Raw genomic sequence first — 17,037 nt, forward strand, 5'->3', positions numbered from 1 at the left:
ATAGTGTTAAGAAAGAAAAATAAGGTATGCAGCTATAGAATACCATGCATGGTATGATTATACATTTAAAATGGTGGTACTTCACTATTGTGTACTATGCCTAACCCAATGTTGAAATAAATGTTAAAATCAATACATATTTATATTAACATATATACACATTTATGCATATATAAGCATTTGATCAGGATTCTTTCTGTAAGGGACTCTTTTTATTCCTTATATTTTCATTTATTTTTGGATGTATTAGAAATGGCTATGTATTATTATTTTTTAATTATTTAGTTCCTTAAAAACAAAAAGTGGTCTCTAGTAACAAAAGAAAATTAAACATTTAAAATATACTTTATATAAAGCATCTGATGCAACAAATATCCAATTGGCAAACATGTTTATGCTTGTCATTAGCTTGAATATGATCCCGTGGTTTTATATATATTAACAGAATCATTGGTAAGAATCTATACTGGATGAATGATCTTCCATTAATAGCTGTATGACATTGGACAAGTTACCTAGCCTCTCTGGGCCTCAGTTCTCTAGCAAGGAATGGTGTTGATATTAGTACTAACTCATATCATTGTTGTGAGAATTAAATAATACTGGAAGAGTTGGGGTTGTCACATTTATTGTAAGTGGTCAATAAATATCAACTGTCACTTTTTTTAAGGTCAATTGACTACTAGGAAATGACTCTTAAAAGGAAGGATGGTTTTGTCAGCTAGTGCTGAATATAATTACAGCATTACTCACAGAAAACAAAAAAGTACTCTTTCCCCAGATGTCAATCTAACAGAGGCAAAGTACTTGCTGCTTCTTTTCTTTGTTTCCAACAAGCTTCCAGTCTTTCCTGATTATAAATATTTGCACTTATCTTTTTCATCTTACTTAATTTAGTTTATGTTTATTAAAAAAACATTTTGGGTAAGAGAAATTTGTATATTAGGTGTGGGGAAATTAAAGATGGGAAAGTAGAAATGAAAGTATGATTTGACTATGACCTGATACTACTATGACTAAAGAGTTCTTGGTTTTCCTGTGCAGAAATGTGACTTGGCCTGGCTCCCTATTTCAAAGAGTAAACCACATGACATTTTCAAAAAAGAATGATAATTAAACAAATACTTCTTGCTTTGTGTCAAGGTTAATTATACATGACAAATATATATGACAAGAGTTTCATCTTGGAAAAGCATGATTATGCTTGATAAGTTAAAATGACTGCTATATCACAGATTTTGCTGAAAATGACGTCTAGAGTTTGAATTTTTGTATTTGTATGTGAAACATGAAGGTCCTTATCTGTGCATACATACACATATACCAAGCACCACTGTCAGTGACAGGAAAGATGAATATTTGAGATGAAGCAAGGGATATATATGACACTTTCTGAAATTATAATCCTGCTTTATATGCTAAAGATAGCCTTAAATTCTTAAAGTATTAAAATGCCTTCTGATATTACAACAAAATTTAATATTACATTTGCTATAGGATTGCTTTTAAGAAACTTTTAAAATTCACTTGGTTTTGATGGCAGATATTTAAACATATTATAAAATAGTTAATTACTGATAGGCATTTACATACAATGTTACTGTTTAGGATATATTGAAAACTTAATATAAACTATTAGAATTCAGTTACTTTATGTTTTTCTCAGTTTATTTTTTTTATACTTCTTGGCACGTAAATAAAGATTATAACTTTTTAAAGCAAATCAGTTATATTTTAAATTGTATTTTTATTTGCCCTCTAAGTATAAATATAATTAATATTGTATCTTATTTTTACATATCTCTCAATTTTACATGAAAAGCTTTTTAGGCAGACTCTTAAAATCCTTCTCTGAAAGATTTTGTGATACCTGAAGACAATACTCTGCAAGTAATTGCTTTAATTTTAAAATATTTACTGAAGCTTCTAACAGAAGTTGAAAAAACATGTGTTATTATGATTTGCATCCCAGTAATTAAGCTAATAAAATCAACAAAAGTTCATCTTGAATTTTGACTACCTAAAAAAGATAGTTTTCTGCTTATTTTGGAGAATTTTAATTATTTAAATTATTTAAATTTAAATTATTCTGCTTCTTTGAATAATTTTAAAGGATTATTTAGGCATTAACTCTTTTGGAAAGGATTTCTAATTGCATTAGTTTTTGTAATTCTTAATCTCTTTTCTTTACAGCTATACAGTGTGGCAACCCAGGAACAACAGCCAATGGGAAAGTCTTTAGAATTGATGGCACAACATTTTCCAGTTCAGTCATTTATTCCTGCATGGAGGGATATATCCTTTCTGGACCTTCAGTTAGACAGTGCACAGCCAATGGAACATGGTCTGGAGTTTTGCCTAACTGTACAAGTATGTTTTATTTTTTTTTAATATTTAAAAATAATTATTTACTTGAAAATATTTGTGAGTTTATACATATGTGTTTTATACTTTACAAAGCCATTTGTTTGATTGTCCAGCAGCAACACACACACACACACAAAGATACACACACACACACAAAGATACACACACACACACAAACACACACACACTCACACACACACTGATTTTTTAAAAGCCCCATTCCAGTCACATGTGTAGATATGTTAGCTATGATATTTCCTGTCCACTTGAATTTTGGAAATATTTTGTAAATATATAATTTAATAATAAAAGTGTACTCAATTCCCCATGCCTAGTAGTAGAGATGTTGGTTTAAAAAAAGAAAGAAAGAAAGAAAATTCTACCTGCATTATTCATCTATCTTGGATGCTGGCAGAGTTGAGAAATTGCCCTTTCAATGATTCTTTCTCTAGAAGTTGGCCTCACAAGCAAAACTTCCTGCCTTTTCCCAGCACTCATCCTGTAACTGTTGTGAGATTCTTGTTAAACCCACTTTCAATATTGAGTGAGAGGCTTTCTCAAAATAACTAGTTTTCTATAGGTGGATAAAAGATTCTATTACTAAAACAAAATCACCCATTCAAGAATAATGCACAAGTTAGCAGAGAAATTATAAATGTTGAATAACATTCCCAGAACTAAGCCAAGCTGGAAGATAGGGATATATATCATAATGTCAGGTAGCTCAAAACAGTACCCTCATTTTAAAATTTGCTGAAGTTATTTTCTGTGATGTTCAGATTGAGAGACAAGATCTCAAACTTACTACAAATAAATATTAATTCACCCCCCCTCCTTTATTTTTTCCTTGTCAGCACAAAAAACAGGATGTTAGTCATACAGGTTTTCTTACCTTTCCATGGTTACCAGGCAGGACCATGTCTGGTGCTTAGAGCCCACAGTGTACAATGTACACAACATTTTAGGAAGAAATCACAGCCTGTGCCAGGACGGGGCTTGTGAAGTGGAGTAAGGGTTAACTTTCATGACTAAAATGATATATGCTCATTGGTTTGCTTGGATGATTTTTCTCCTTCCTTCCTTCCTTCCTTCCTTCCTTCCTTCCTTCCTTCCTTCCTTCCTTCCTTCTTTCTTCTTTTTTTTCCCCAAGGGTAGCTAACCAACCCTCTCTCTCTCTCTCTCTCTCTCTCTCTCTCTCTCTCTCTCTGTTTCTTTCTTTTCCAACTAGGATTTTTACTTCCAAAATGTCCAATGCTCAACATTCTGCATCTGGCAGGTCTTATTCATTTGAACCAGGAAAATATATTTAATCAAGTTTATTGATATAGGAATTTCAACCTTTTGTTCCAGACCAGCATGGAAATGCCTCTTACTGTCACAAATCTGAGAATTCTCAAAGAATTTTTCTTACACACAATAGGTCTGAGGATGGGACTACTCTTACACAGGGGGTGCTAGAGATATCAATCATGAAACTGGGTGCAGTGAAGCTAAACATGAATCTTTGGCTCTTCAGCAGCTCTCAACCAGGGCCCATTTTGCTTCCCAGGACATTTGGCAATATCTGGATATATTTCCAAAAGACACAGTACAAGGTTGTGGGTTGCTATTGGAATCTAGTAGGTAGATATCAGGGATACTGCTGAAAATCCTACAATGCACCAAAACCCCAAGAATCAGTTCGCTCTAAATGTTAAAAATAGTGCCAAAGTTAAGTTTGAAAAATCCAACCTTTTGGGAATGTAAAAAGAAAATAAACTTCTGATTTGGGAGATTATACAAATTCAGAACTATTGTGTATTTCATCTTTCTAGAACTTCATGCTCCTACAGTAGAATTCTTCTGGTCTTGAAGGTAGAAGCCTGACAATGCACATGTGTAAAGCATGGGCCAGCAAGCATGTACATTGTTGCATTGTTTATAAAAGGAAAATATGAAATCATTCAAATATTAGTCCATGGGAGTTTGTTTACATATTTTAGATTGCATGTGTATCTACATGAGATATTATACAATTAAAAATACATTACATGGATCTACCTATTAAGGTACAAAAATGTCCATTAGATATTAAGTTAAAAATGAATTATTTAAGAAAACTCTGGAAGAAATTATGTTACTTTATTTTAAAATGCACATTTATATTGTTCACATAAGAATTTAAAAGGAAGAATAGTTTTGAAGTGATAAAAATCATTTGGAATTACAATTGTTTCATTTTAGTTTATTGATTTATATTTATCACAAATAAATATCAATTACAAAATAGAGTAATGAGAAACCTCCCACAAAACATATTCAATGGGGAGCAGAGGTGCACACCAGTGACTCTGAAGTCTGAAGCAGGAGGATCTCAAGTTTGAGTCCAGCCTTAGAAAAACAGCAAAGCCCTATTAAATTTAGAGAGACCATATCTCAAAATAAAAAGGACCGGGGATGTAACTCATTGGTAAAGCACACCTGGGTTTAATCCCCAGTACCAAAAAACAAAAACAAATTCAAACCATTAAAACAATTTGTGTATATATATATATATATATATATATATATATATATATATATTACAATTTGAGCTGACAATTTATCATTTCTTCATATACTATTTTCATATTTATTCTTTAAATAAGTATTTAATCTCTAATCATGAGTCATGCACTAGATTAGGTTCTGATTACACAACATAGAAGAAAAAACAGCTTCATGGAATTTGTTGGGGTGTGTGTGTGTGTGTGTGTGTGTGTGTGTGTTGTACATTTAAGGATTATGATAATTTTTGAAGATATTCTTGAAATGAACCACAGAACTGATGTCTCTAAATTTTGGGGTGAAACCCTAAAGAGCTACTAATCTAAGGTTTTTCCTGAAAAAAAACCCCAAAGCCTTTTTTGGTTGCTGAAAACAAGCTGGTAGTGAAAGAACTGACTTGCAGAGCAGGTGCTGTTTACAAAAACTGTTGCTATTGGAAACTGTCTCTTTGATTGGCCTTTGCTTCATTAGGAAGTCACCAAACAAATCCTTCTGAAGCTTTTATTGTCTGACATTTCATTCATTATGCTGACACAATATGCACAACTCTTTCTTAGTGAATATATAAAATAAACCCTCTGTCCTTTCTGGTGGATGCATCTCAGCTCATGTGCCCTACAAATGGATTGGCTGTTTCTTCTTGCCAAGATTCAAATTCAATCTCTAAAAGCACTGTCTAGAAAATAACCATTTATAGATGTTGTCAATTGCTCTTCTTAATTAGTAATAATGGTCAAAAAAATATAAGATGACTTAAAATAAGTTTTTTTTGAAAGAGAGAGAGAGGAGAGAGAGAGAGAGAAAAATTTTTTTTCAATATTTGTTTTCGGTGGACACAACATCTTTTTATTTTTTTTTTTATTTTTATGTGGTGCTGAGGATCGAACCCAGTGCCCCACGCATGCCAGGCAAGTGCGCTACCACTTGAGCCACATCCCCAGCCCAAAAAATAAATTTTTAATAAAAAAATAAAAAGTGAAAGTATATAATCATTTTCACATGGTTATAAATTTTGAAACTGCAAGAAAGAAATATCATTTTTAGTAAAGAATATGATTATTTAATTTCTTATCTATTTCAGTTGTATCATTAAAAATATTTTTACTCATCCATAATCATAGGAATAAAAATCTTTCTGTATACAAAACTCTAAATAGAAGTAAGATAGAAAGACTCAAAAGTTTTATTTCAATAAACTGTCTTGTGGGCTCCAAAAATTATAAGATTGAGTATCCTTAATATCATTCTTTAATTTAAATGCTGTTACTCATAATTGTAAAACTTCCTGGGCTCAACAGGTAAGAATAATATGAAAAAATATTGCTATTCATAAATCTTTTTAAATTTTTTTTTTAGTTATTGATGAATCTTAATACAAAATAATAAATACAATTCAGTTGAAGTCCCATATTATGGTTTTCCATGCCTTAACCTGTTCTTAGTCCTTAACCTTGTGAAACTAGTCTTGAAAATCAGAATCATGTCCAGTTCCCCTGGTGTTGAAGATTGAACACCTGGGAAATGTCAAGACAAGAGAGAGAGAGAGACTCCTCTAGAGAGGAGGGTGTCCAGAGCTGGTGCCCTGAGGGAGTGGGGGTATCCTGTCCCTTTTATAGGTTTTAGGTTTAATTTCTTCTTGTTTCCCCTCCTCTTCTTATCTTGCCTACCTGGTGACCAAAAGGGTGATAAGAGAACTGTTCAGGGTTTACCTCTCCCTGTTTTTTTTATATCTGGCAGAAAAGGCAGGAAAGGAGCTACCCAGGGAGTATTCATGAACAACTCCTTGCAGAGAGAAACAATTCCCTGGAGGCAGGTAACCTTGGCAACAAGTTTGAGGAGAGGGAAGTACTCTGGAGGTATTAGCATTGTATTTCCTTTTGAATAAACCCCTATCTTCCTGACCCAATCATTAATTAACTACCTGACTGTCTCAGTCTGACTTGGACCTCCAAAATATTGAGAAATGTTAATTTAAGAAAGATGTGGAGAGATAAAGAGAGAGAGAATGGCAGAGAGAGAGAAGAGGAGAGGAGAGGAGGGGAGGGAGAAAGAGAGGGAGAAATAATAATCCAAGTTTACCTGGGAAAATTACTTACCCTTTAAGAATAAAAAGACTTGGTAGATTAAAAGGCAAGTCTATTGCATTGTTTTTAATCTTCAGAAAATAAAAACCATAACTTGTATTTTGCTTTTTCTTAGCTGCCTGAAAACTTTTACCCAATTTGTTGACCAAATCTTACTCAAAATTTTTGCCTCAAAAAAGTTAGCACTTTTGTAACTTATTCATAATCTTTGATATATTTCATTTTAAAATAGAATTTTGTGTTATTTGTATTTTCTAAGATTTTCTCAAATCTTTTGAAAGTTTTTAGGTAGTGTCATAAATAAGTCATTATATTATACATGCAGTGACACTTGGGTATAAAAATCAGTGCAGTTGATAATCATCCCATGCTAGAAACTGTATTTAGAAACTAATGCTCTTTCATGGCCATCCTAAATTCTTAATAGTTTTGTCTTTGAATTTGTGTTTTATAACTGAATTCCAATGGGACAATGGAACATGTGCTGAGAACTTGGAATGAGCACTCTGCCTCCCAGTATTCCTTAGCTAGGTCCTAGGCTTTGGCTCCTCACAGCCTGGTAGCCCTGACCCTGTTTGGCCTCCCTATTCTCATTCTTGCTCTGGGACCATCAATGCTTTTAACACTGCTGATTGATTGTGTCATTAGTAGAGAGAGGTTCACACTTCTTTGTTGTCCTTACCTTCCAGTGGGGGTTGATTGCAAGTGTGGAGGGTTAGATGGTATATGCATAGTGTGCTTGAGGGCAGAAATATCCCTGTATTAGGTTGATAATACTATGGAATATTGGTGAAGAATTTGGATTGGAAGACCTCAAACCCATCCAAGTTCAGGTAGCAAGTACATTTTAGGGTAGAGATTGCAATTTTTTGAGGGTTGCCTTCTGCTTGGGTTGATAATTATTTGTTAGAAATGGGAAATTGATTTACCCCAAACGAGTAATGTTTTCTTTTTAAAAATTTGAGCCCACTGAGTGTACAAATCAGGCATACTACCCTATGTGTAATCATTTCACATTTTATATTCATTCAAAAATATTTCTTTTGTCTTAGCATTGTTTTGATTAAAATCTATTGCTATATCCAATTGAGTGATGCTGTGGGGAAAACATGCTCTTAGTACAGCAAGGCACATGTAGGAGTAAAAATTTCAGATACTATGTTAGAAATCTGATTCCATAAGATGGTTTTTCTGAGGTCATATAATGCAGGTTAAAAAGGGTTACTGCATTGGAATTCCCTACAATGTAATAGAATATTTACCTAGACTTTTAAGGTTCTAAGTGATAGTTTCTGAACTATGTGTATAGAATTTTTAATAAGCATACCTGAGCATAATCAAGAACTGCAAGTATGTAGTTTAAATATGCTTATGTTTTATGGTTAAAAATGAAAATGATAACTAATTTCCCCTGCTTATGTATTAAGTGTACCATATGCTTACTGCTTCTCTTCATTAAATACATGCACATTAACCATCTGTTCTTCTAATTCAATACTGATAGTTATCAGTTGTGGAGACCCAGGCATACCAGCCAATGGATTGAGATATGGTGATGATTATGTGGTTGGACAAAATGTTTCTTACATATGCCAGCCAGGCTATACGATGGAATTAAATGGTTCCAGAGTCAGGACTTGTACTACTAATGGCACATGGAGTGGAATAATGCCAACTTGTAGAGGTATGATGATTATTTTATCAACATTTTCAAGTGGTAACCACCACATATTTCCTTAATTTTTATATGAAAATTTAAAGTACATTCAGTTTTTTTTTTTAAATTTTCAGTTTCATTCTTTTTCATGGTACTAAGAAATGATGTATACATTTTTCTTTAAAAGCCTATTGCAATATACAGGATTTAACAATGATATTTTGAAAAAAAAAAGCATTATATCTTATTGTAAGTGGGAACAATGAATGCAACAAAAAAAAACACAAATAGAATGTACTTTGATATATAATCACCATTATTACTTATATTTATTGGTGAATATTTTGCAAAGAATGTAACTTTAATGAATTATAACTAATTTGGTAAACCAATAAGCCACTTTGGGTCAAGTCATTTAAAGATGGGGGAAAAAACTTTCTCTAATTTAGGAACAGCTAGTCTGAGTTATAGAACTGTAATTCTTCTAAGAAAAGGGAGCACTTGTTTCTTCAAAGAATGCAAAATTTAATTATTTATTTTCTGTCTATATGGATTTAGATTTGCTACTATATGCTGTTTATTTCATCCACTGGAAATGTTTTCCTAATAGTTCCACCAATTTTTATGATTATTTGTGAATGCAGTGTCAATTTGTATTGTTTTATAATGGTTGAATTTTATAATTCATGTATGTTTGTACATGTCTATGAATTAATAGTTTGCAATAAAAATAATAGTTTCGATGTGCTTGACATTTTTCTGGATTATACACTTTCTGAATTGGATCACTATAAATATACAGTTAGTATATTAAAAATATATGAACAGACAAGTTTATAAGTTATACATTCATTAATCCACACTGGCAATTGCATTGTTAATAAACTTTAAAACTTATTTATCTATGTTGCTATTCATCATAATACTATCATTCTCATTTTTAGGCCTTGAAATTGGTACCTCTCCTATCCCTTTCATTTCTGCTACCTTAATCAACCTGCTTTTGTTTGAGGACAACTTAAAACAATTTAAACCAAATAAATTTTTAAAAATTTAGCAATGCATTTATAAATTCTATAATAGGTTTTAGCATAGGAACCTAAGTGGTTATGGGAATCAATTCGACTATTATAATAGACACGTGATCTTTACTTTCCCAACTGCTACATAACTATTTCTAAATTCCTTAGTTACAATGCTGATAACATATATAGCCAAACCACCAAGCTCTTTAGCCTAAGAGTCTTGAAAAATAATTTTATATAAAACCAATAATTTATCAGTTGTAGTAGTATATAGCCTTTCCTTAACTGGCAGGAAGCTTGCTATTTTGTAAAAGAATCTCTGAAAACCAGTAGCCGTTATCTTGCCAAGAAAAAGTAGCATCTTGTAGGGATTAATTTCAGGGATGTTTCAGGAATACTACTAGGAGAATAAAACATGTCACATAGCATTGTCCTCCAAAAGGTTAAATTAGCACATATGCTTCCTCTAATTATATTTATTTATTGTTTTTACACTCAGGATATTTCAACAGCTGTGTCTTAATCACTTTTAATGTAATTGCAGCTGTTACCTGCCCAACTCCACCACAGATCTCTAATGGAAGACTGGAAGGAACAAATTTCGACTGGGGCTTCAGTATTAGCTACATCTGTTCTCCAGGATATGAACTTTCCTTTCCTGCTGTTTTGACCTGTGTAGGGAATGGTACCTGGAGTGGAGAAGTACCTCAGTGCTTACGTAAGTATAATTTCCATATTATGATGATGTGTTAAAGTGACAAATTTTCAAATTTACCAGAACAGATATGAGGTTGTTAAGCTCCCTCCAATGCTTAGTTAAAACTCAAATTTAAAAAGTCAGTATTTTCCAGCATAGCTACTCTTTATATACTCTTTTTATGCTTATTGTATTCTTTCTGGTCTGTCCTCATATCTTAGGCTTAACTGTTTTGATAAACTTTTCAAAATATGTTTTTCAAAATTTCCCCACAGACCCTCTTAGATTATTTCTGCAAAATGATTCTTATTTATATCCAATTTATCTCATTTGATTACTTTTTAATTTCTATCCACAAATCTATTTTCACAATAAACCTATGCCACTTTTACATGTTCATTCACATTAAGTTCTCATGATGATGATTGTTTTTGTACATCTAAAATTAACAGGGTAAGCATAGAAATTACAGATCATTATTTTTAGAGAGATTACTGTATACCCCCAAAGCATTATTTCAGGATTAATTTGTAAGAATGTAAAGCAAAACAAAAATCACATTTATGTTACACATAAATTATTGTAGCATGGGTTGTAGACAGTTAGACCCTACTTAGATGTTAACCCAACATCAGTAGTCTTTGGTTTACTTAAATGAAAATCCCTAGGTAGAAAACTGAGGGAATAATACAGTGGGGAGAATTGAGTTTTATGGCTGTCTCTCCCTCCTCTCTTTCTTATTGCACAAAAATAAGATACTGAGATGAATGACTCAATAGAAATATGCAAGAGAAACACTTCAGAAGTAGGCCATTACATAACTTAATGATAGAAATGATTGCCCAAGCTGAAATGCTCATTGATGAAATTCACTGAGAAAGCATGCATCAAATTCAAAATATGCTAGATGTATGAAATTTAATAAAACAAGGTTCCTAACCTTCAGGATTGAGATTATGCTGCCAGAGTGCTTGAATGCAGCAAAGTTTATAATATCCTGAACGATGGTGAAAATTAAAAGAAAACACAATAAACCAATGTTTGTATTATTTTACCTGTATTACTTTACTCTGGAAAAATTTGTTTTGTTTTCATATATATTCAATGATTACTTTGATTTTTTTTAATTTTCATTTTTAAAATTTTTCTTGTAGGTGGACAGCGTGTCTTTATTTTATTTATTTTTGTATGTGGTGCTAAAGATCGAAACCAGTGCCTCACACATGCTAGGCAGGTACTCTGCCACTGAGCCACAGCCCCAGCCCCAGCCCAATTACTTTTCTTTTTAATTTTAAAAAAGTTGTTAGAAAAGAGATTTGAAAGTGTAGGTTTATCTTAGAATACTTCAGAGAAGGTTCTTTGAATAGTGAGCCCCAAAATAAGGTATTCTATGGTGAAGGTAGGCATGTACACCAGTTGACCTGGGATCCCTAATTTTTTCTTGTTTTCCTGTCAGGTAGCCTGTCCAGTTAGAGACCCTTTCACACTGCCCAGCCTACAATAATCCTAAGGCAACACTTACTCTGAAAAATATATGGTTGTTTTCTTTGCTTCACAGAGAAATAAGTTTTTAGGTGCTGAATCTGCACATTTAAAAATTGAGTATATTTCAAAATGGATAAAATAACAAAGCATACATTGTGAAGTGTGACCACAATAAAGGAATTGAAAGCATTTGATGTAGGTATATTTGCCTGGGTTATATACTAGATCTTAAATGATTTGATCTTATATGCTACTACACTTCTGCAGGCTCATGCTGGTCCAATCATATTGGCTTCCTTATTCTTTGTCCAGCTTGTTGGATATGCCCTAGCACAGAGCTTTGGCATTAGTTTCTTCCCTATGCAATGCTCCCTTGGAGAATCAGCATGGCTGAACACTGTTTCCTTCCTATCTTTTCTAGTGAGATACCTTTTTGCCAGTTTATGGGACATTTATCTTTACTTCTTGCTACCCACTATGCACACACATACCGACATGACAGGTTTCTCTTGAACTATTTTTTTTTTTCTTATAGAGCTTATTGTCTTCCCACATACTACCTTTCTTTCTTAACTTATTTATGTGTTTATTGTTAGTTTCACTTTAAGCTCTATAAGGGAAAGGATTATTTACTCTTTGTTTACTGATATGTCCAAATGCCTAAACCCACTGAAAACAGTATTTGTCTTTAGCAGGTAATAAATAGATTGTAAATGAAATCATGTAGTCTATTTGTTTAGACTAATAAACACTACATTATTAGAGTAGTTGTTGTAGACCACTGATATTTCTTAATTCCATATAAATTTGGACTTTGATGGCCTTCATTTCTCTCAAAAATATTCAGCTTTACTTTGAAGAGGAATGGAACAGGATATTTGGATATGGGATTCAAGTGTTCAGAGTACAACAAATAATCATATCTTTTATAGATATGTGTGAAAGGGTGGTTGTAAGCTGAAAGTAGTGGCTCATGTCCTAAATCCCAGCAACTGCAGGACAATGGAAAGTTTACAAGTTCAAGGCCAACCTGGGCAATTTAGTGAGGCTCTAAGCATCTTAGTGAGACCCTGTATCAAAATAAAAAAGTAGAAAGGGATGTGGAATATATTTCAGTAGTAAAGAGCTCCTGAATTCAATCCCCAATTTGAAAAAAAAGGATAGTTGTAAATAGCAAGCAGGAACATTGTGGTGTGACACAGCTATCTAGAGTCATACCTTTTCAGTATTCTCCAACTTTCCAGAATATAAGTACAGATATATGATTTGATTCTCATCAATGTAAAACAAGGATACAAAGTATTTATGAAGGCAGTATGCTAGAAAAATATATGAATACAATTATTTAAATATTATACTGAGTTTTTCATTCACAATGCATTTATGTAGATCTATCCCCTTAATTAGGATAGATTATTATGGACAATATGCCCCCCTCGTGCAGTATTTCTGTGAGTTGTCATCATTTTTATAAACTGTTTATTTTCCTGACTCTAAAGTTTTGCTGTAAATATCTTTATTTTAACTTCTAGCCAAGTTTTGTGGTGACCCTGGTATACCTTCCCAAGGAAAACGAGAAGGCAAAAGCTTTATATACCAGTCAGAGGTTTCATTCAGCTGCAATTCTCCTTTCATACTAGTGGGATCAAGCACCAGGATATGTCAAGCCGATGGCACGTGGAGTGGCTCATCACCGCACTGTATAGGTAACATTCATTAAAGGCGTCTATGCTTACTAATTTTGGTACTAATAGAAAATGGTTATAATTTATGGTTTTCTTTAAAATCTACATTTAGTTAAATATGAAAAAATATGAAAAACAAAATATAGAAGCAATTAGAAGACTCTAAAAATGAATATTGGTAGAACATGTTATTATTTTTAGCACTTTAAACTTCCAGAGAAAGACTGAAGTAATTTTGCTGTATATCAGTAAAATGAAAATAAAAAATTTTCAGAATAATGGCATTATTAAATACTATGAATTATTTAGATATTTATAGCTAATTATGCATATTAATACAAAATGAAACTTGCTCCAAAAATATCCAAAAGATATGGATTTCAAAATGACTGTAAATACATTTTTGTAATTGTAACATTTAATGGCACATTTAGTATACTAACCAAATAAGCTGTCATGCAAAGCAGCTGAGAGACTACCTGCTCTACCATTCTTATAACTGAATCCTACAGATGTCAGTTAAGTGCAAATTACTAAATCCTGCTTCTTTAAATAACTTACTTTTTCAGAAAAAATATTTCTCTATCTGAAATCATAACTTAGCAAAGTCCTTGAGGAAATGTTTTATGCACATGTACTTCTTTCATAACCTTTATTTTCCTTAACTTTGTATCTCTAGGGTTAGTTGAGTGTCAAGTGCTTTTAATATTAGAAGGGTTCAAAGTTCAAATATTACATAATAAATGCCAAATGCAGTCTACCTGAATTTCTTGCTTTAACATTAGCAGGATTATGTCCATGGAGAAGTGCTATTAGATTTATATTCTTTTTATTATTCAGGATACTTTCATTAAACCCCAGATGACTTAAAATTGTTTTATATGAGAGAAATGTATCTATTATAAGTTTTAAAGGAATATTATGTTTTTAATCTTCACTTTAGAACCCACTCGTACCTCATGTGAAAACCCAGGAGTGCCACGGCATGGATCTCAGAACAATACGTTTGGATTTCAAGTGGGTACTTAAAATAGATATTTCCATTTAAGAATAAAACTAGGTAGAAAGGCTTCTTTGATTCAGGTGCTTATAATCTTGATGACTCAAAAAGAAAGTGTCATGCTTATCTGCATTCATGAATACTTGAAAAAGGCAATCTGCAACAAGAGAGTGGGAGTTAAGGAAATCAGGAAGAAGGAAAGCTGCTTCAAAAAAGTATGTTGAGTGCTAAGGATACGGCTCAGTGGAAGAGCACTTACTTAGCATGTGTGAGGAACTGGATTAGACACCGAGGGCCACAAAATAAAAAAAGAAAAAAAAAAGAAAAGGCTGAATGAATAAGAGGATAGAATGAAAACAAAGTAAAGATAGCAGCAAGTATTAGAAAATCCATAAGCAAGACAGTATGGAAGGGATAATTAGCAAGAATAAGTGAAGGACTAAATGAGTAAATTCTGTGGAGAGACAGAGCGGAAAGGTTAAAAAAAAGGAAAGAGGTTAAAGGAGAGACTTCTGGGACAATAGTAAATGTATAGATATGGTTATTTAATAAAACAATTATTGCATATAAGACTAAAATATTTTTTAGACATTGACATTGATGTGGAAAATTTCTGGAAAATATTTTAATCATACCCTATCACTATACAACACAAAGTCGGATTGTTGTATTAGAATACTCTAGCATGCCCAGTAATGTGAGGATGATGATTTACTTGTTTTTTCTTTTTCCAATTTAGATTTTATGTAGAGATTCAGCAAGTTTTCTGTTACACAGGTCTAAAGGGAGCCAAAGTGCATACAGATTCCAAAAGGAAATAGCCAATTTACACATTACCCAATTGCTTTGTGTTGCAGAGTTTTCTAAATTGTGCTATTTTGAGTGAAATTCAGTGTGAACCTGAAGAACATCCATTTCTAAAGGAAGGGCTCATCTAAAGTGCCATATTTTGTTGCTAAAAATAATTTTCATTTATCTACAGTTCAGGCACAGTGTGAGCATTGATTTTATAGTGTTTCCAATTCTTCTGGTTTGCCTCAGTCTGGTCCAGATAATACAAAAGGGCAAAAACATGTCTTAGTCTGTGTTATATCAGTGTTTTTAGAAAGCCATATCTCCATAAAAGGTTTTTATCAATTGATCTAAATCCTGAAAAATGAACAACTAGCTACACACATGAGTTCTCATCATATAGGCATGAAAATGAAAGAGAATGTGACTTTGCTTTGATCACAGAGCAAGTTAGTGACAATATCTTGGGAGAACATAGAATCTTACTATTAATGTCTATGCATGAAATCAGGCTGTTTTCTGAAAAATATAAGCCCTTTCTCATATTATTTGAGATAATGGAAATGGAAATGAATGATTTTAGAAGAATTAGCCAAAAAATTGAAAAAAATAATTAACTCTCCATTTTAAAAATTTTATTACATAATCATTGAAAGGTTTTATTACCATTTAACCTAACCCTGAATATATATTATTTAGGCTAACAAGTATTTACTAGAACATTAGATTCTACCTAGATAAATACAAATAGACTAGATTACAAATATGATAAAGTCTAATTTATTATAATTATATCAATGTCTATTAAAATTAAAAATATACCAAGTATGTTAAATTGGAGATATCAGCTTTCTTACATGCATGTTTTTGGTGTATATATAAATTTGTACATACTACATATGTTAACTAAATGTGTATCGAACCAACACGAATTAAAAATGTATGTAATTCTAACTAATAACAATTTATTGGTGGATTCCAAATGAATGTGGTTTCATTGGTCTCATAAGCAAAAGGTATAAATTCAGAGAAATTTTTGCTTGCAATTAAAAAATCTATGTAGAGCTAGCTTAAGCCTAAAAGGTGTTATAAATCATGTGCAGGTATGTTTGAATCCCCAAGAGAGAAGTAATCCAGGTGAGAAACAGCAAATCCAGAATCTAGGTACTGGATAGTATTAGCCAATGTTTTCACTACATTCAGTTTATCTGCCTCATTTTCTATGTCTGTAGATTGGCCATATGGACAAGGTAGCATCCTTTCTATGTACATCTCAGCTATACAGAGAAAGTGATTGTGACAATCTTAGTTCTACCTTTTCAGAGAGAGTGAGAATGTCTCAAGTGTGTACTCAGCCTGGTTTGATCAGGTGGCCAGTAGTAAGGAAGTAAAATTATAGCTATGTTAAGCACACTGCAAGTATGGGCAAGAGAAAGTTAATAATTATAGGGGCACTCAAACCATTTTTTTAAATTTCACTTTTTGCTTATATAGATTTACATAGTAGATTTTATATAGATATAATTATTAACATAAATATATATCACCTCTTGCTAGAGACCATGAAAACTCTAATTGAAAAATGTACTCAACATAATGCATTTTTTGTACCCAAAATATTAAAAGTTGGAATAATTTTGACTGAAAATAGATTAGTAGTGAATAGTTGTAGCAGTGAGTCTAGGAAGAAATAACTGTCAAAATGATTGATACAACATC

General features: G+C 32.3%; 1 protein-coding gene across 3 annotated transcripts in view; it reads left to right on the forward strand.

Moving 5' to 3' along the window:
* Positions 1–17,037, forward strand: part of Csmd3 (CUB and Sushi multiple domains 3) — a 1,133,871-nt gene that overhangs the window by 1,095,773 nt on the left and 21,061 nt on the right. For all 3 annotated transcript variants that reach the window (XM_027947308.2, XM_027947313.2, XM_027947317.2), the window contains 5 exons: positions 2,194–2,370; positions 8,482–8,661; positions 10,204–10,377; positions 13,374–13,547; positions 14,470–14,543. In XM_027947308.2, coding sequence (XP_027803109.2) covers positions 2,194–2,370; positions 8,482–8,661; positions 10,204–10,377; positions 13,374–13,547; positions 14,470–14,543 — 779 coding nt within the window. The remainder of the gene's footprint in view (positions 1–2,193; positions 2,371–8,481; positions 8,662–10,203; positions 10,378–13,373; positions 13,548–14,469; positions 14,544–17,037) is intronic.

The sequence above is a fragment of the Marmota flaviventris genome, chromosome 15 (assembly GCF_047511675.1).
Source record: "Marmota flaviventris isolate mMarFla1 chromosome 15, mMarFla1.hap1, whole genome shotgun sequence".
Classification (NCBI taxonomy): Eukaryota; Metazoa; Chordata; class Mammalia; order Rodentia; family Sciuridae; genus Marmota; species Marmota flaviventris.